Here is a 21528-nt window from a genome sequence, read left to right as displayed (position 1 = left end):
TTAGTGTGTTCTGCTTTGTCTTGGTGGTGATGCAGCACTTCCCGTTCTAAGAGGGTGTGACAGCAAAGGTGCTTGCCATATATGGGCACAGGGAGAGCTTTTTCTTATGTTTGCAGGACTGACTCGGTAGGTTAGGTATCAACTTGAGTTTAAAGGACATGTGCATGGTTTTTCACCTAAGAAATGAAAATGTCAAAGGAATGAGGACAAATCTCATACTCTTTCCATTTTGTGATGTGATTCATTGTTTACTGCATGCACACTTAAGATAAGCCTTGAAGATTCATTTCCTTGTTGACCCCCTCATTTTTAATGTCTCCTGTTTCTGCTCACTTCCAATCACATTGCTGCTTTTCTTTCCCGCCCACTTCTGCATCCTTCCCATTCCTTTATGCACGTTCATTGATATTTAACAGATTACGTACAAGCCCCCCCCCCCCTTTCCATGGAGATCTTTCTGCGTTGTCTGGGGGACGTTGCATTTCCTCTTACTGCCAAGCTCCTCCTTCCCTTCCTACCGCCCAGTACTCTGCTGTCTTTTTCTATCTCTGCTCTTTCTTCACAACCTCAGTTCACTTCGTCTCTATGTTCTCTATTTTTCTCCCCCACTCAGTCATGTAATGCACTGTGGTAGCTTTCATGGGGAAAGGGTTCCCATAGCAAATGGTCCCAAACAAACCGTTTTATTCACTCATTAATTATTTTGCTGACGATGACTCGTGGTTATTTCTGAAAAACAAACAATTGCTGTGGACGCTTGGTTAAGGAATAATTGGAATGAAATTACAATAAGTACATTTAAAAGGTGGCCGTTCTGAAAAAAAAATGCCTCTTGGCTTTCCACTTCTTGTTTGAAATGTATTCCTACTTACTGGCTGGGTGATAATCACCGCCGATATTGAACATATTGGCCGATGTTGGCATCTGCCTTTTTTTTTTAACCCCTTAACGTTCCCGTAAATTTGCCTAAAATCCCAATCCAAGAAATACCCAAAGTAAATTAAACGCTGTTCTTGAACCATTGCGATTTTTTTTGCAATTAATTACCTGCAGATGAGTGAAGCATGGTCATATTTGCTGGAAAACAGGTATGAAAATAGCTTGAATCCTTACCTGGTACATTCTCAAATTTGATCACAATCTGAAAAAAACTAAACATTGTATTCTACACATTTTTATCAGAGTAGGTTTAGGTGTTTCCAAAAGTGGCCATTTGGAGACAACCAGTTTACAAAACTAAAACCTTTGCAAACCTTTGTATGTTTTACCTGGACCATTTTTTTAGACATCGTGAAAGAGTTGTAAACGATTGAACTCTCTTTCTCCGTCTGTATCATTATTGTGCACACTTGCTCAGAGAAAGGTTGAATGCAAATGAATAACGTACATTTTGGGTTCTTATTTGAATACAATAATGACATCTTCATATCGATTTTTTCAGAATTTCAATGGCTAACCAATGTGTCAAAATTCATTTGAATCGGTCACTAACAGCTTAAGTTAGGTAAAGGAGGTGTTTTCCTGTCTATCAATACAGGCTCAAATAGGCTAATGCGGCCTCTGTAGACTAAAAAAAAGCCTGCAATTGGCCGAAAGTGGTGTCAATCAAAAGTTCAGAGGCTAACAGCCTATGGAAAATAATTTCACTAGTCTGTTTATTTGCAAACGGGAATTATGGGGCTAAACAGACAGCTAGCAACCAGGAATGTCCATTGATGCGAAGATGCTTTTAGGTGTTTTTTTGTTTTTTTTGTTTTTTTAAATCTGTTGGCATTATTGTGTGTTTTGGAGCAAATATTTTACACAGTTGGATTTACTAGACTCTCACAGGTGTAAAGAGGCTATGGTTGCATACTATCATCAAATTTGAAGGCCTCATGCAAGATTTATAGATTTCGGGTATCTTGTTTTAGACTGATCGTGATGTTTCTGTGATGACTACATTTTAAAATGGGCAGCATAAATTGAATCCTAGAGATCGAGCTTTCCAATAATATGTGGGCATGAGGAATTTCAGTGACTGATGACATCATCCAGACACGAATTTGTTTTTCAACAGTCCGATGGCCCATACGCAATCCATTTAAAATGGTTTCATTTTGTCTCTGGTGTAGCAGAACGCTTGTCATTCTCTTATGGAGCCTAATTCCAGCACTCTCCGGCCCGTTAGAGTATCTGATTGGCTCTGCTTTGTCAACCAGTCAGTGGTCATCAGTGCAATCAATGGACTTCATTGATAAATGCGTTAGCAAACATGTCTATTATGATCCTTCTGTTTCAAAATAAATAACATGGTTTTTAAAAGGTATGTAATGAAAATTTATATTAATTCTAAAATGTAATAGAGAAAAAAGTTGCCACAAAATGAATATTTTGTGAAGTGAGGAAAAAAAGGCAGTAGTGAAAAATTTGTATTTGTTACTTCTGACAAAAACATTTCATTTTTTACTATATTGCTTTCATTTCTAGTACCTGATCATAAAATGCCTCGAGAAACCCACTGTTAGAACCTTTAAATTAAAATAACTCATTCCCTGCCAATTTGGCCTTTGATGTCACATACATTTCACTGCGCTTGAAATGGGTAAATTCAGCCTGATTCCAATCCCTGGTATCAATACTCGACCATTCCAAATACGAAACAGATTGCTTCACAGTCGACTGCCTCTTGAGGATTTAGACGTACGTAGCCCCCGATGCATTGAATGAACAAGTTGTTGTAATTTTTTACTAGTTACTAGGATAGATTCTTAGTATTGAGGCTGGAGAAAGCAATGCATTTAATCCATTTAATTGATGCAGGAAATTGTCAGGAAATAGAGAAATTATTAATTTGTGCATTTTACTCTGAATCCAAAACTTAAAAAGGTTATGAAAGAGGAGTAATTGGTAGTTTTCGGGGCTGCAGTTCAGCACTAGTGTAAATCTTAGGCTTTGGTCCGAAAATAGTGAGGGTTCACTTTATGCTTGTTGGAGCGCATGGAGCGCAACGAGAATGCATAAATAAAAACACCATCTGTCACTAAGACCATCAGCTCTTTGCTCCAGTACTTCAAACTACCCCACTACCCTCCCTGTAACATGCAGTTCTTTCAGTGTATCACAGAGAAACTCAAAAGAAAATAAAAACACCTCTTTCATGAGCTATTTTTCAATTGGATATGTTCATCAATGTGGGAGCAAATCCTCTTGGAGCAATCATTGTAAAACTAATGACCCGGTTAAGATTTGGGGGGGTTGAGGTAAAAAAGCGATCATAGGGTCATGCTGTTAAAACAGTGCCTGATAAAGTGCCAACTATAAATGTTGTGCAAAATCACAAGTGCATTGGGTTCAATAGGGAAAAAGGCTTTTGTTTAACGTATTATTGCAAAAAAACTAGATTTAGGAATGTAATATTGAATTAATATTTATTTTTAGAGTCATCATATCGTCAAATGTATGCGTGTTTCGCAAAGCTTGAGTATCACTTCAGTAACCTGACCTGGCTCTGCATCTTGGTCTGCTTTTTGAGACGAAGGTTCTCTGGAGTGTCAGCCACACAAGTGAAGTTTTGCTTGGGGTAGTGTCTGAAAAAAACACACACACTCAAACTCAACTCAAAATGAGCACCAACAACACACACTCCTGGCATCCACAGTGAGCACCCTGTGTTCCCCTCAAAACTGTGAGGCATTTGTTTTTTAAAATGACGAATACATTGAGGCAAGAGCCCTGGAAGAACCAATTCATGCAAGATTCACCCCAAAAGGGCAGGGTATGGGGAAAGATGTTTGTCAAATAAAGAGAAACTGAAGCTTTTGAGTGAGTGCCCAAGCGTGGGCTAACAGAAGCCTGAAGGTTAAAGTATTCCGGAGAAAGGTAAGAGCATGTGAGCGGAAAAAACAGTTTGCGTCAAATATTTCAATATTTTTTGTTACGTTCTGCTGCAGCGCGTTTCAACCCATATGCTACCATGGCTTCCCCCCATTGGTTTAACTACTCGCCACTGGTTTACTCATACCAAACATGTCGACTACTATAGGTGCCTGGTTTAGAACTTATGGCAGCCTACAGCCCGGATTTAGTGCATATTTGGTCGGGCGTCGCCAATAGGCACATTATTGACTGATTTCGCAGACAAGGCAGCTAGCATTAGTAGTTAATTTTGAGACATTGTCGCTTGCATTAGGTGCTGGCGTTGCTATTTATGGGTGTTGTTTTTTTGTCTCCCATATTAACAACATATTATAATCTTACATATAGCTAGCTGAAAGACAAAATTGTTGACAACCGCAGGCTTATTCAAAAAGCGATAAGATCTAGGAAGCAGGAGTTATTGCGTGGCAGCAATATTTGAAAAGTTGCCATATTATTGCGGTATATACATTTAATTGTAATTTTGTTTTTATTATACAAGAAGTGAGTAAGGATATACATGTTAATATTTGATAACAAAGATCAAAAGTGTTTGGAATTTTCTGAGATTTTTAATTAATGTTGACCTTTTAAAAAGTGTGGGGCAGAAAAAAATAATGAATTACACGTTTTATTTAGAACACATGATATTTTGAACTAAAATCATTACAAGTATAAGACCATTTAAAAATATTTTATAGATTATGAATGACCTATATTTCATGTTGATATCCGTGTATTGTTTGTTGATGCCCTTGCAACATCCATTGCAGCCTGGTCGTCCAGGATTACCTCATGTGAGGCCCGTTGTCAAGGTTTCTCAATTTCCTTGTATGCTGAGGTTGAGTTTTCCGTTACCGTCATGTAGGTTTTGGATCAGGGGATGGTGTAATAATAGGCTGTAGTCTGTACAGCCCTTTGAAACTGCTTGTGATTGAGGGCCATTCAAATAAACCTGACTTGAATTGACCCTAAATTTGTCAGCCCCAGCTGAATTTTTTTTTTAAATGCATACAAATTTATGTTTAATAAAACAAAGGGGAATCAGTATATTCTCATTGTCCTCTGAACATCAACCTAAGTCATTTGACATTTTATAATCACACGGGTAGGGACTGGTTTGTGTTCAGTTATTTCCGCAATAGTTGGCAGCTTTACATTGTCCACATAAAAATGCCATATCAAGCCTGTAATTAATGACATTGATATTAGAATTGTCAAAGATTAAGCCTGAGGCAGTGAATACAGATTCAACTCAATGGAACTCTAGAGATTGCCCAAAGCCCTGAGGCATGTTTAAAGTATGGTCTTACTAAAATCAGCAGTGGTAGCCTATTTAGGCATCCTGTTTACGGTTTCCTTGACAACAGGTAATAAGAAAATCCCGAGTAATACTGCTGTTTTTAATTAAAAACTCTAACATAGAAAACATACCGGAGTGACCAGAAAATACTTGTACTTACAGGCTCTGCTCTGTCAGAAAAAAATCCCATGGCAGAGCGTCATGGCCCAATGTGTAATATTTGACCACTAGATGTCACTCTATTGTCTAATGCAAACGAAAACCAGTGCCAAGAACATAGTGTAGCAGTAGGATGCTAGACAAAGATGGCAGCGACTACTAGGTAATGTTGCCATTATGTAAAAGAAAACAATTTCCTGATCTTATTTTTTTTTTCCAATAAAAATTAACATTTGTACGAATGTTCATGTACTTTTGCCTAGTATTCAAATCAACTTTTATTTTTTACCGAATGAAAGTTTTTGTACCACTAGGAAGCATTAAATATTACAAATTTTCACTTCAACACACCCATGGCAAGGGATAAAATTAAGGTTAAAGTTTTTTTCAAGCGACAATGGGTGACTCTGGCCGATGGGCCACATGCAGCTTGCTCGGCTCTTTAATCCAACCCACCTTGAATTTACAGTATCTCTTGAGGTATTGTAGCAAATCCCCCTACCCGTTGGTTCAAATAAATAATGTAAATGAGCAAACGCAACTTTAAAGGCCAATATTTTTGTGCATCTTACCATTTCTAAAAATTGAAAAACAATATCTTTGACTGCATTACCATACATTTAATTCAATTGAATCTACTCAATTAAGAAAATGAGTGTCAATACAAAGTGTTAAACATTTATTTTACTCTATATTTATTAACTCATTCACTTCCATTTACAGTTAATGACGTCATGGGCATAAATTCATTCAATGCCAATGATGGCTTTAGACTTCAATGGCACAATGCCATTTTTTTAACAAAAAAAAGTAATCAGTACCCTTACATTCAAATACATTTAATGAGGATAGTACATAACAAAAACAAAAACTATAGAACAAAAGCGTCTGAAAGATGCATATATATTCTGTTACGTTTGACTCGCCTGCTGTTTCCGTTGTATGAACAACATGCAAGCAATGACCACAGTGGAAATGGAACTTATGTGACTAAGTTCAGCCATTTCCCGGGGCAACTTATCTTCTTGTCACTGATTTTTCTTTGGCTGAAGAGAGCAATCTTACTAATAAACAGCTACATACTCACAAAAAAAGGTTATTTTTGAAAGGTTGGCAACACGTTGACTAACAATATCTTTTTTCCTATTTTTGCATTTTAAGACATTTTGATCAATTTTAAGGTCATAAACCTTACATATTACAATATAATATATACATGCAAATGTACATATATATCTACAGTTGTGGTAAAAAGTTTACATATACCTGTGAAGAACACAATGTCATGGCTCTCTATAATTTCCAGTTACTTCTACAACCATCAAATTTAACTGAACTGCACCAATTCTGTCAAGAGGAGTGGTCAAATATTCAACCAGAAGCTTGTTGATGGCTACCAAAAGTGCCTAATTGAAGTGAAAATGGCCAAAGGACATATTACCAAACATTAGTGCTGCTCTATGTTTATTTTCTACCCAGCAGATTTGCTCACTTTTTCTGTAAACCCATAATAAAATCGTACAATAACAAAACCTCATAACCATTTTCGTGACAAAGAACTATTTGTTCAAATCACTCTATCAGAGAAAAAACTGAGTTGTAGAAGTAACTGGAAGCTCAAAGAGAGCCATGGCATTATTTTCTTCACAAATGTATGTAAACTTTTAACCCCAACTGTATGTATGTAAATGTATATAATTACATTTCAGCTGACATGCCAATTTAGTAAAACTGTAATATTTGTTCTAAAACACAAGCACGCACGTGCGCATGCTTAGTTAAAAGTATGTGTGTGTGTGGGGGGGTTATAGTGCAAGTGAGTCATGAGCACACCCATCCGTCAGTGCAAACTCAATGATTCACACATTTGACTGGGCGGCGAATGCACTTATGGTTAGCACCTAAAGGCAGTTAAAGGGGTCCTGCAGCAGACGCAAAAACCTGAAATTAAGCTTGACCATTTGCTATATTATTACTGTGCGCAATGGGCAGAGACAGTGCTTTCTGGGCAGGCAGACTAATAAGTAAATGCACTCAATAAAATGTACAGAAACCTTTTTGTTCAGTCACAACAGGTCTTACAAACCGGCTATGTCATTCCACCTTATGTATGTATATCCTGACCATTTTGGTGTGCAATTGTCTTCAAACCAGACCAGACTGGTGGAACTACAATTCCGTCTAATAAAGATGTGAAGGGTAGTTATGATGAAACTGATTTAAAAAAAAAAAAGACAATCAATATGGATTTGACCTAGTGAATTTGATTCAACAATTTCTATGAAGAGCCATATCTAACCACAGGTACCCACAATTAACTTAAATAGTAATGAGTTTTTGGATGGTTGGTTGGTTCCCTTAACCACAAGGATCGTAAGGGGCACAATTTCGTTTGGTGTGTGTCTTCAAGTACCTATCCCTCTTCAGGGCAACATAATAGTAATGTATACGTCTTTTAAATTTCAAAAAAACTATTACAGTCTGTGTATGCTTCAACGTTGGTCAAGCAGCAGTATGAATGAGCATTAGAATTTTTCTTGACTAGAAGGCTGCATGATACAAACACGTTTTGTACTCTAAATGAACTGTTCCAAACAAACACAAAGAAGCCAAATAAACATACTGAAGAGTCTGGCTCCTGCTAGCTTTAGTAAGCATAAGTGAAAAGGACAGACAAAATACAAATGAATATGCTTTGAGCTATACAAAAAAAGACCGGCACTAGAATAGATGCTTATGCATTCAAAGAGTTTACTGAGAACTTGAATAACCCTGCATTTTATTTCATTTGCAGGCTAAACAAGGTCTATAATCTGAGCCAGGTCCCAAAATGGTGTGTAACCTGCCCTGGGAATGACCAAACTGTTCTAAGGTGAATGTAGAAGAAAATGTGAACCCTTAAAAGGTTATAAAAAACAAAGATGAAAAAAAAAAAAAGTGGCTTATAGCAGATAAAAACTGGTTTGAGTTGTGGAATGCTTCCCCCAGAGATCCGATCTGCAACCTCACTGGATCTTTTTAAATCTGGTCTTAAAAAACTTATATTCTAATAGCTTATGAATGAGCTATATTTCATGTTGACAATATCTGTGTATTGTTTGTTATTGCAACATCCGTTGCAGTCTGGTCATCCTGGAACGATGATTACCTCATGTGCGGAACCTTCTCAAGGTTTCTTTAATTTCCTCATGTTGAGGTTTGAGTTATTCCTTGCCCTCTTGTAGGTTTTAGATCAGGGGATGGTATAATAATAGTCGATAGTTTGCAATAATTTGTTGTCTGTGCAGCCCTTTTAGACTCCTTGAAAATGTAACGATATCAGCCCAAATTAAAGACATGTTTTCAAAATTTCACAAGGTCTCAGAATTTGTGGAAAGGAATCACCCAGAAAAACTGTTGACAAATTGAGCTATTGCTACGTCTGCCTTGCGCGTTTCCGACGAATTGTCAAAAGCTGGCAAACGCAGACGTCATTAGATCAGTTTTTCAAGAAACGCGAGGCAGAAACCTAATTAAATATTTTTCTCATTTCCTTATTTCTTTGTTTTTGTACAATGTGCCTCTCGTTTTATGTTTAATGTGCGGTAATGTAGTTTAACATGTATTTGTTTCATGTTGTGATGCTCTTTTATGGTTTATCAAAAAAATATAATACTGTATATTACGGGGCTTGGAATGGGTTAGCACATTTACATTCAAAATGCGTCTCTACTTATGACTTTTTTAGGTTACGAAGCTACTCCCAGTACAAATGAAATTTGTAAGAGGTACCACTGTACAGTATTAATAATACGAATAAAGACTGTGCTGCAATATCACAAGAAACATAACTACGATGTAGCAGTCTATATCACATGGGACAGATTGCTACTGCAATGTAATAGTGTACCCTGGCCAAATCTTTGGTATTAGGCCCTAGGGCATTTGTGACAAAAGATAAGGGTGTCATTGTTAGCACCATTAACAATACCAGGTCCAGATACGTAAGGGTCTATTACAATCTTGGTCTTTTTGACAATCTGAGGACAAACAGTAAAATTCTGCCAAGGTGCCACTGATTTTTGTGTTATGGTTCATACATTATCCGCCCCACCCATTTTGAGTTTGCTTTTTATATTTACAGGATAAAAGCAGTTCATCAGAGGTCAATAGTTTGAAGTAAACAATGGTTAATGGTGGTGCACTAAGTGTTTATCTTCAATATGATAAACGTTTCATTGAATTTCAAACACTGTGCTGGGCTAAGGCTTGAAAGTAGGTGTGGATCTATACCCATCTGAATTGCGCAATACGCATGGAGAAAACTATAGTGAGAGCGTAATTGTGAGAATAAAACCTGCCTGCTCAAAAGCATATATCTAAAAATAGGTCTACTTTAATGTTTTATCTTTACACATGACATACTACAGAAAGCACGTGATAAAAAAGTAAAAGATTATTTCTAATTAATATGTATTCATTCTCGAAGCAACTTATGTATTCATTCTCCAAGCACAATAATAACAATAACAGGGGAAGAATACTTGACAGGAAAGTTGGACAGCCAGTGGTCACACATGAAAATAAAAAGCTGAAGTAAGAAATGGGGATGTTATTTACATAAAACCGTGGCCTAAAATAAATGAGAGAAGTAATCTACAATCATAGGTGATTATCAGTTTGCGTTATACCACAGTTTCATCCAAAATCGAATCCCTGACCGCATAATGAGTGCAGAATAAAATGAAACGCATACACAGGGAAAAATTAAGAAAACATCACACTGAAAAGGGATTCCAAAGATTCCACATGGGGGAATTAGTGTTGCAGCATGAGTGAACAAGCCAGTTAGCGCCATATCTTCCTGTGTCACTTGCGAGGAACTTCAGGAATTTCCTTTGTGGATTTCGCCCCCCCGCCCAGAACCCACCAAACCCGTCCAATTCTTTCACCAAGCAGGGAAGCAGTTTCCCACAACACATATTACAGGACTTTCTTCAGTCAGGGAGGGAGTGGTAGGAAAGTTCGGGATAAACAAGACAGCAAAGAGGAGGGAAAGAGGGGCCTATGTTGGGTATCGACATGCACAAAAACATTTATACAAACTTACGCATTGCAGTATGGTCTTTTTGCAAAACCTTTATAATTCTTCATGTTTAAAGACATATTGCAGGTCTCGCAGCGGAAGCATCTCGAATGCCAGTACTGTGGGGGCACAAACAAACATGTCAATAATAAATTGTCAACATTTTCACATGGCATGAGAAAAAGACTCATTCTAGATTTTATTTACTAGCTCCTTACAAACAATATCAAATATTGAACGATTTGTAAGAAAATTGCAAAGAGCCATGTTGTAGCCATGTTGGGCAGAGCTGGCTCCTCCAAAAAAAGCAACACAAATATCCTATATTTTATATATATATATATATATATATATATATATATATATATATATGGAACAAGAAAGGAGATGGAGAAGACAAGGGAGAGAGTGACAGTGTGGCTATCCTCCAGCGAACCAAGTGTTACAATGAGAGCACAAAAGGAGAAATCTAAAAGTTGTCTTGACCATTTTATCACAAAACATGGAGGACACAGGTCCAATTATGCTGTAAAGCTGACAATGTATAAAGCTGCAGTCCAGTTGTTAAATGTTAGTTTTATTAAACAGCATAGTGCTGCAGTTGGTTGAATGATTATACATATTGTTTGGGGCTGTTGTTTGAGTGCCTTGTGCATTTCCGTCACCAGCACTGGAGGCGCAGTACCTCTTTTCAACCAATTTTTGGTCTCCTATCTGATGACATGCATCAGCATATTTGAGGCCTTTAAGACTTTCCTTCCATTGTTTGTTGTTGTTTAGACTGATGTAGATATGCAGCGATTATGAATGAGTTCTGTAGTGATAAACAACAAACAAAAACTTGCCAGGAACAAACAGTTGCAGTATTTAGCTACAGTGTTTGACACTGATTTGGGCAATCATTAGTCTTAGAAATAAAACAACTAACAATTCTAAAAACAATTTTACTTATTTGGTGTTGAACTTATAAGATCATAATGGGTTATACTGTACAAATAAACATGACTTGACCATTTTCAGGTGTGGTAGGTTTTGGGGACGTGTCTTACACTTCGGAAAAAGGGTGAAGAATGAATTGAATAAATATGTTTACCATTAGGTTTTCCACTGCATTTAGACATATTGTCTATCTATTGTCTCGAAGGACGAGGCTCAGCTCAAGCCATCTGTGGGGCAGTAGTGTTGTACTATACTACTTGTGATCGGGGCTGGAATGATTTTTCCCAAACAGTTAATTTATCATCCAAGTAGGACTAGCAATGAATATTTGTTCAGCATCACGCAAATCCTGCTAACCCACATTCCAAGACAAACCTTATTCATCTGCTGATGAGAAAAGCTATTGACTTACTTCCTCTTGCGACAGAGACCAAACACTGTGCTGACTTTACTGCACTAATGGTTTATTGTCCATCTAGTGCAATCTGACTTGACATGTAACAACGCCTACAAGTAATTCAAAGTATATTTAAAAAGAATAAAAATAATATTTTATAATTGTTTTATTTGACAATGCTAGTGAGAACAAACATAGGATTGACATTGTCAACCTGCACAGCCAGTACAAACTGGTTAAAACCTATATTCTTTTCCAAAGATTCTAAAGTGCAAAGCCCTGTGTAATTAATGACTGGATTATGGATGAACATCACGCACACAATACATTATGTTTGTTTTCTGTCAAAATGCACCAAAGTTAGTGTTGCCTAAGTTGGGGTAGTTAACATTTCAGATTTAAACACTAAAAAAGCACATGGTGGAAGGCAACCATCTTATTTTAAGTGTCTGACCCGGCAGTGAGATTGAAAAACGAGGACACTGCAGCAGTGAAGGCCAAGAAACAGCCAATTAAAAGGGGGAAAAAAATTAAATTAAAAAGACCAGAACGCATCTTCACAGCTCAAGGGGACAAGTGCGTGTATGAATAGAGACTACTTGCATGTAATACTGTATGTAGGTTATAAGGGTGTCCACTCATGAGCAAACATGCTCAGTCAGGCTCGGGGAACTAGCTCACATAATAGGCTTATTGTAGAGGGTGCGCCTAGTCATGAAATAACACCTTGAAACTTGAGGGACTTGAAATGGATATTTAGCATTTAATGTTTGGTCAAAGTAATTCAATTTACACCATAGTGATGAACACGCTCACAAAATAGTCAGAGTTGATGTGTTACAAAATTGTGTGGCAAGGAAACTCGGGGAATGTCACAGCTTTCTGCAAATATCTTAATACTGTAATACAAATACTTGTACTCATCATCGTAGTTGTTTCTCACTTCATTATGGACTTTGTGCAAGATGCCAAAATATTGTGTCCTATGACAAATGTACACAAATATATGCAAGAAGCTTTGACTGGTAGCATCTGATAATGCCTTTACCTTAGAGGAAGTATTAGATGATAAAAATACGGTCTGCTTCAGTACAAAATTCTTGTGATTTTGATTGCTGAAGTAACTGGCAATGGGGCAGTCTTTACTGAAACTACAAATGTGATGTTCATAAAAATAGAGACTGCGTTGCCAAATTCCAAAACCATTGATAATTTCAAATACAATAAAGAGGCTCTTATTTTGAAAAGAACCCTGCAGAAACAGTAAAAAGAAAGTCCATAACTGTTAATCAAAACAACTTACAGACCCATTTCCTAGTTATTATGAGGAAGTCGGATTATACATTGACTCAAGTGACTGTCACGGGCTCTGCTAAATATTCTGATGCTTCTGTGACCATTGGGAAAATCTGCGTCAGTTCAAATCCATTTTTAAGTCTTGTTCAAGGCACTGCTTAGCATAAATAGCTTCAACATGGAAATTCCAGAGAGGTGTTGACCCTAAATTTTTTAGGATGTTGTATATTACCGATAACAAGGAGGCTGTTTTTATCAAATTCTATATATAAAGATGTTAAAAAAAAAAAAATTCATTATTAGTATAAATCTATACAAACACGTAACGGCCTTAAATATAAAGAAACAAAAAATGATGTAAGTAACGCTAGACAATCAGATAAAAATTACAAGAAATTATTTTTGAATGACCTCACAGAAATGTAATGTGGTGGCAGTAAACTGTAAGTTGGCGAGAGCTGCAAATCTGCAGATCAAAAGAAGCGTTGCGGCCAGTTCCCACCGGTGGATGTCCACTTACTGCTGGATAGTAACTTGGACTTTAAGTAAGAAGGCTAGAAAAGGAAGTGTTCCTGTCTCCTGGCATGTGTTCTGGTATGGGCTACACTTGAATGCAACTGTCACACAAACGATCCTTTGTACTGACTGAATTGTTCTCACAAAAGAACTGGACTTTAAGGTAGTGCCTCCATTAATTGATTTGTTTTCATGTCCGGGAAATGCAACACAGAAGCTAGCAGCAGAAGAAAACTGGTCACCTGAGCCGACTCTTGGAAACAAGCACTGAAGAGCTAAATAAGAGGGTCAAGAGTAGAGGCCTGCAAGAATGGAAGCAAAAAATGAGATAACAACAGGCTTTTGACAGCCTTTTTTCATGGGTAAATCGATTTTCTGGAATGTCGGCCACCTCTGGCCAGATTCCATATAAGTCAAAAGCATGGAATAATGCATTGGTAGTATCAAATGTGGAAAAAACAGCCATCCAATGTGTCTGCTGAAAGACTTATGGCCCGAACACACGACGCAAAACTGGCCCAATTTTAGTCCAGTCGAACTGTCGAAAACATGGCATGTCGTGAGTTGTCTCCAGAGAGCGACATGCTCAACGATATAGCGGCTGGAGTCTGCTTTGTTTCAAGACCTCCATAATGAAATTCTGGCAAGTCAAACTTTGGGGTTGTCTTGTCTGATGCCCCAGCCCAGGTCTATGACAACCTTCGATTGTTTAATCACTGTTTACCAACAGGAAGACACTACACTTGTGGGAACTTCCGGCGTCAAAAGACAAATAAAAGAAAATCAATGTGTAATAACGCTGACACACATCTCGGCTGCTTTCCAGCGATGTGTCGATCCTGAAGAAAAGTGGAGCAGTGGCAACAATATCCCTTTCTTTTTGATGTTTGCCTAGGGTACCATTTGATTTTTAAAAAAAGACCACATTTTGTATCTTAGCACCTGTCATTTGCAAAACCTAGATTGTGAATAGTAAAGATAAATACCATCCCTTAGGGGCCGGTCACACAGCCGTTTGCGGCTGAATCACGGCTAAAATTTTGCGGGTTTTTTTTGCCCGTGGTTGCCCGGGATGGAAAATGCGCAAATTTGGCCAACCCGCTGTTCATCTTTGGTATGGCTGGAAAAAAGACGCCGGCGACTGTTCCGCTTCCTCATCGCGTCATTTCTGCGTCATTTTCTCGTGTGGACCACGGGTATAAAAGCTCCGGAGCCGGTGTTAAGCCCAAATCCGACTCCTACGCAACACCCCCAACCACCCACCCACCCCTCGCGTGAACGCGCATTCTGCTGCGATCGCTTTTGACTTTTTCATCCGCGTTAACAAACGCATTTTGTAGAATACGATCGCACTTTATTGTTTAAATTAACGCGTTATATAGACTAGGATCTCCCACTTGTTATAATTATCTCGGTTAAGGGAGATTGTTCTAACTTCTTTATTCATTATCCATTATCGGTCAGTTCATAATACGCTACAAAACTCAGGAGCCGGGACTCTTACTCTCAACCAAAGGGCTAAACTAAGGTCCCAGAATTAAAGTTTTGCTGCGAATGCACCGAAAGATTTATTCGAAATGAAGAGAAACTACGCTGACGGGGATCCATGTTCACCCCCTTGACGTCACGAGCACAAATGACGTGTGCTCGGCATTCGCGCTGTTTATACGCGGAGAAAGGCGTTTGACTGTCACACGCGTAACACGCTAATTTCACGTAATAACACCGCGATACAGGCGCAGAACATGCTATTACCATGCTCCACCCACGATGACCCGCTGAAATTTCCCGTCCTACCCATGTGTAAGCACGCCCTGGCCGCGGCCAGAGCACGTCGTTCCGCGTCATTTCTGCGTCATTACCTCGTGTTGACCACGTGTGCGGCACGCGGTTTAACACGTGCTCAAACTTTTGAGCAGCTCAAAAGTTTTGAACGCGGCCAACCACGTGAAAATTTCCGACCGCGAGTAAAGCACTGCTCTATCTCGTCTATATGGCGGTCTCAAAACGTCCAACAGCGCTCAACAGCATCTGCTTCACGGCCAGAAATTTCTGGCCGTGGTTAAGCCTCAGTAAGCTCGTGAAAGTCTGTGTGCCCGCGCTCTGAAGACTTGAGCAGCGCTGAATAAATTTGCGCTGCCACCCGCGCACGAATTTCCGACTGCGTGTTAAGCACCGCTGTATCTCGTCTGAATGGCGATCTTAATGCGTCCAATGGCGTCCGCCTCAAAGGCAGAAATTTCTGGCTGTGATTCAGCCGCAAATGTCTGTGTGACCGGCCCCTTAGAACTTACAACATTTCTAAGGGATGGGCAGGGCACCTGGATGATGTGGCAGGGGTAAACCAGTGAAAGCTATCGGGCCCTGCTGTTGAACAGAATAGTGTGTTGTGTCACCCTGACCTGAGTGACACGGCCGCTTTCTTGTGTCACGTTTCATCTGGAGCAGACCTGGGCACTCTGGTCCTGGAGGGCCATACGTCCTGCCAGATTTTGAAGTTTGCTCTTCTTTAACTCAGGTGATACAAATTATAACCTCGATAGCAAGCTAGCAAATGCTCGTTAACGATACTGGTGATTGGAATCACCTGTATTGGATCAGAGAAACCTCAAAAATCATGCAGAACATACGGCCCTCCAGGACCGGAGTGCCCAGGTCTGATCTGGAGGTACGAAAGCATGACCAACTTGGGTGCCGGGGTGCTTAACTTGTTTGGGTTGGCCATGGTCATATTTTGGGGTGTTTTTTGCTACTTTTTCTTTTTTTCTTTTCTTTGTTTTTGTATATGTGTTTGTCTTGCTGTTGGTCACCCCTCTAAAGGAATATGACCAAGGTATATAGATTTATAGATAAAGATAAATACTAGTTTTATATGTATCCATTATTTTCCGTTGATATGGAAAGAGTCACAAATATTTTCTGGTGGTCAAAAGTATGTAGCATCTTACAAGCATAGAACAAAGTCATGAGTGTTTGGATTTTCATTCATCAAATTTGAAAATAGTTTCAGGTGATGCATTTACTAGTATATACACAAAAAGTTTTGACTGATTTTTTTTGGCCAGAGGCTCACTCATGTAAAGTGCAATTAATGACATTCCAGTAAGTTGTAACACACATGTTGATATGAGTAGCAGAGGTGTATGAGCAATTATGGTGATTTCAACTGTCAACAAATAGAAACCCACTGAGAAGAATTTATTTTCAAAAGCAAATCAGACATTGATTAGACAGATCATTAAGTTGGATTCTAGTGCTATTGCAAAGAGACCGCACCCACATATTGAGTTGCAGCAAGCAATATTTATTTTAAGTAGAGTCACAAGTTATGCAAAAACATACTCGACAATATTGATCAATGTGTTAGAGCCCCACAAGTCAATGATTATGACTACTACACTTTAATGTAGGCAATATTCAGGTTAGGACAGAGGCAATTTTACACAGAGTACTTTCACTCAATATTTCCCCATACTCTCGTACGTATTTTTGTAGCTTAGTGAAGCCTCACATTTCCTAGCATGCTTTTGGTGAGTGTGGTGCTTCAACAATGACGGGTGCAGTGTGACGTAGCAGCTTGGATAATTCAAGTAACCAAACTCAACCGACACACCATGGGACACTCTGCACTTTCATCTCCATAGGATTGGATCATCAAAACCTGGTGCCAAAAGTAAGCACTGTACATCATATTGGACACATTAAAATGAGTTTGCTCACAATTAATATTCATATTGTTTCTCCTTAGATACAAATTTTGCTAGAGTTAAGTTGTTCTTGAATTAGTAGCCTCATACATAAAACACATTTTGTAGACCAAAGTAAACATTAAAGTAAGATGGATACTAACATTTGGAAATAGTAATTATTTACTGATGTTGACTTTATTTTTTTTACTCAGGCCTTGCGGGCTTATTTGTTCTGAAAAAATAGAGTTCTCATATTTTTCCATTTTATTGTATTTAAATATGCATGTTAAACTGTCAATGTTATTTCTGTAACTATCTTGGGTTTAATTGTATTCGCAAACAAAACATAACCTTTTGCAACAAACATAGGGGGAAAACAGAAAAATTGATAGTAAGGTGCCTTTATCAATTTGAAAGTAGCGAGAATTGGGGGGGGGGGAAGCATCCTCACTAATTACAAAAAATAAAGTCATTTCTGAATTTGACTTAAAAAATGAGAAAATGTTATCATTGCACAAAACACTTCAATAAAGCCAGTATTCATTTTACCTCTGAAAAGTGATGTGTCCCGGGGACTCGCATGCTCAAAAATCTATGGATCCCAACAGAGATCTATGGGTCCCCAAAATTTAATGTTATTGGGGTTGAAATTGTAAATTGGCGATAAATATATAATATAAATCCATATATTCATCCAGTTTTAATCAACACAGTTAATTGGTAATACAAATCACTTATCACTTCAAGATTATTCAGTTCACAACAATATTGTACATTATACAAAATAATATTGCTGAAATAATTATATTAATCTATATTTTCATTCAGTTTTAATCATCAAAGTTAATTGGTAATACAAAGCAAGTTATCACTTCTGATTTTGCATTTTTCATATATTCTTTATGGTTTGCTGTCCCGCCACAGTTGTAATGCCTTCTCAAGGTCCAATTCATTATCATCCTCCTCATAGCGTCACCAGGAATATAATTTAGTCCATTTTGGCAGAAAAGTCCTTTTCTTGCTAGGAGTATTCTTTTGTTTATTTTCTTTCGTCGAATCGTTGACTTCAACACACGTGTTTTCCTGCCTCCGCGATCTTCAGAAGAATTTCTCCGCAGTTTTTTCAAGCCGGAATTATTGGCGTTGTTATCACTTTCTGCATTATGTTTCGACTTATTACTGACGCTGAAGAAATGACCAATTTTGTGTTGATTTTCACCTTACCTCGACGACAAGCACCACAACAATGACGTAATCTCGACGCAATGAGATCTCGTTAGCCGAGATCGGCGTGCAGACGAAAATTCGAACTGCGAGACCAAAACAACAATGGCTGATCTGCCTGACGAAAAGTTGAGTGCGGTAAATCTTTGTAAAAAAAAATAATAATCCGTAATCAGGTAATAATGACAATTTTGTGTCAAAAAGGTTGCGTCTCGGGGATTTGAGACTATGCGTCCCCAGCAAAAATTATGAGTCTAGGACGCAGGAACGCGGGTAAACGAGAACACTGATAAAGTAGTATTTTTCCACCCTTGCTCCAAAAGTTGTGTGTCCTTTTGCATTTGCTTCAGTTTGAAGATCGCTCACCAGAAACAAACAGCATTTTCACCGTAGATATAAGAAAATAATGTAAAAATGCACCATAAAGGGTAATTATGTCAAATTTTGGCAAGATCTGTTTTGTCATTAGAACGGCGCTGCGTAATCATATACCTGGCTACAAATGACAAGCTTCCACGCTAGTGACAAACAGACAAGAAAAAAATGAAGCATACAATTAAGCCATCACAAATATGCTTACATGAACAAAAAAAACTAGTTTGGAAAGGGTTAAACGCAGGCGTCTAAACAGTTTTCAAAACTGCAATTGGCGCATATTTGGGATATTTTGCGTGATTACAAATACTCAGAGGTTTTAAAAGTTAATCCTGCATGGTTAGTGTAATCAGAGCTAGTTTTTCATCACACCAACACTTAAGCAGAAAATACAACTGAAGACAATTCCCCCTTGGTATTGAAAACAAACCTCAATTATTTAAGTATCCTATACTGGAACCAATTCCAGGTTTTACATGAAAAAGCGTTCTTATACTGATAGAGTGGTCTGTTTGTCTCGCAACTGCATAGTTATGGGTTTGGCCCCAGGCCCTCGCTGTGACAATATTGAACCATCCTTGAGCAAGGTACTGAACCCTGATTTGCTCCTGATACCAGGCCAACAGTAGGTAAATGAGTATTCGAATGTACTGTATAGCGCTTTAAGAGCCTTGATAGTTGGAATAGCGCAATATAAATAATAAACCATTAGCCATTAGCATTAAATATTACAATTACTCTATTTTGAATAAAAGTGTATTTTCTTTTTTAGCCCCCCCTCAAAAAAATATTGTTTCCCCCCCTTCAAAAAACAGACATAGTGTCAAAACATTGCCCATGAGCAATAAAAGATTATGCCACAAAAATGTGCACTTAACCCCACTGTATGGGAATAAAAACGAATCTGGACTAGGTAATTATATAAGAGATTAAAGGGAAGCAAGAATGTGACACGTCCCACATTGGACACCAAAAGGCCAGCCATTGCCTGAAGGAAAGCGCTTGACATGAAACGGTACAAGTTCAATGGTTTAATCTTAAACAACTAGAAATATATATAAGGAGTAAACCTTTGGTATTTGAAGCATAGAAGTACCGTGTTTTTGGTACCATATTCGTTCCACTCGCCATCAAGGTGAAGGCCTTAGCCAGGCTCGCGCTCTAGTTGTCTCCATTACAACGCCGAACAGGTTGAAAAAGAAATAATCAAGAAAATAAAACTAAGTTCAATTTTATCAAAGATATTCGAAAAAGCAGGATATATCGAGCGCAGGGTTTACAAAGGATATATGTTGGCTTGGCAAGTTATTTTGCTAGCTTTACATGCGCGTCCCCTTCGGGATCTGACTTCAGTACTCGATTCATTCACAAAAAAAAAACGAAAAGAAAAATCCGCAAGGTGTCTACCTTTGAAGTAGAAAAAAAACTAAACCGATTGCAAATAAAATAAGAGTTCTTCAAAAAACACTTAAATAAGAAACAAATATTGGGTGTGCTTACCTTGTCCAGACAATTGATTTTTTCCGTGGGGTAGACGACGAGGTTACATTTGCTACACAGCGGATTCATGTCGGAGGAATGCTCGTCTTTAGCTAAGCTAGCACAGGAACCGCCAACGATGACGCTAAAAAAACAGCCCTTTCTCTCTTCTTCTTCCCGTCCCTCAATCTTTGAGATATCGTCACCTTCCGAATGGACAACGGCCGAGTGGAGCGTTAACTGTTAGGAGGCGGTGGATCGGCAGCTGTTTTTGTCGTCGTCGTGTAGCCGCACAGCTGGCTGTCAGTAGTCCATTCTCGGAGCGAGAAGCAGGAGCCGACCCGGAAAGCGCGCTCCCGACACGTCTCCGCCACCACTCCTGCCGCCCCTCCCAGCCCGTCGCGCGCTCCCGATCCCAGAAAGAAATTGCGTGGGAGGACCTCCACTGATTAAAAAGATCAATAGCATACCTGCCGACTTCCACGGCTCTGTGCCCTTACAAACTGTCGTATTTTCCCTAACAAAATACAAAATTATCTTAAACCATATTTTTTTTCCAAAAGTGTTTATTTATGTAGTTTAACATGTTATATTGTACGTGTGTTTCGTTATATCATATGTATTGTTAATTAACATTTTGTTGTGAGATCCTGAGTTGCTCGACATGAATGAGGTTTATTATAAAAAAGGTTCAAAAATTAAGTAACTTGGACGTTCACTGTAGGTGGAAAAAATACATGCAAATATAATTAAGTAGAATAATACATTTTCTTATTCAAATTATGAATTCATTTTCTGTATTCAATTATTGTGGGTAATATACTGATTAAAGGGATGACCACAAACCTGTCTTTTTTAATTTTCTCATTTTATACTTCTTTTTCTTTACTTCTTTATACAACATAATAATTCGTAATATAATGCATCAAAGCAAGTGAGCCCTTTGAGAGCCGGCTCTCTTTAATGAGTTGAGCCGAAAAAGCCGGTTCTCTAAAAAGAGACGGACTTCCATTCACTACATCAAACTGCTTTCTTCGTTTGCAACGGAAAAAAAACGATACCGAGATTGAGGCTTCCGCGGTGAACTCGTTTGACTTGATTGATTTGCCGTTTCGTGATAGTCGGTGTATACCGGCTGGTACCCATAATTGACAAATTTGTGTTTTTCCGTACAGATTTTCTCGTACAC

At 38.3% G+C, this 21528-nt stretch overlaps 1 protein-coding gene across 1 annotated transcript in view; it reads right to left on the bottom strand.

Annotated features, from left to right (window-relative positions):
- The window catches only part of lasp1 (LIM and SH3 protein 1), a 30409-nt gene extending 9680 nt beyond the window's left edge, over window positions 1-20729 (bottom strand). The window contains exons 1-3 of the mRNA XM_088331463.1: window positions 20361-20729; window positions 10449-10543; window positions 3485-3569 (exon numbers count right to left, since the gene is read on the bottom strand). Of these exons, the coding sequence (XP_088187589.1) occupies window positions 3485-3569; window positions 10449-10543; window positions 20361-20429 (249 nt within the window). The 5' untranslated portion in view covers window positions 20430-20729. The remainder of the gene's footprint in view (window positions 1-3484; window positions 3570-10448; window positions 10544-20360) is intronic.
- Between the last annotated feature and the right edge of the window lie 799 nt (window positions 20730-21528).

This window comes from Urocampus carinirostris, chromosome 1 (genome assembly GCF_059441175.1).
Source record: "Urocampus carinirostris isolate Australia breed hairy pipefish chromosome 1, RoL_Ucar_1.0, whole genome shotgun sequence".
NCBI classification, from domain to species: domain Eukaryota; kingdom Metazoa; phylum Chordata; class Actinopteri; order Syngnathiformes; family Syngnathidae; genus Urocampus; species Urocampus carinirostris.
This window is presented reverse-complemented; position numbering and strand designations above follow the sequence as displayed.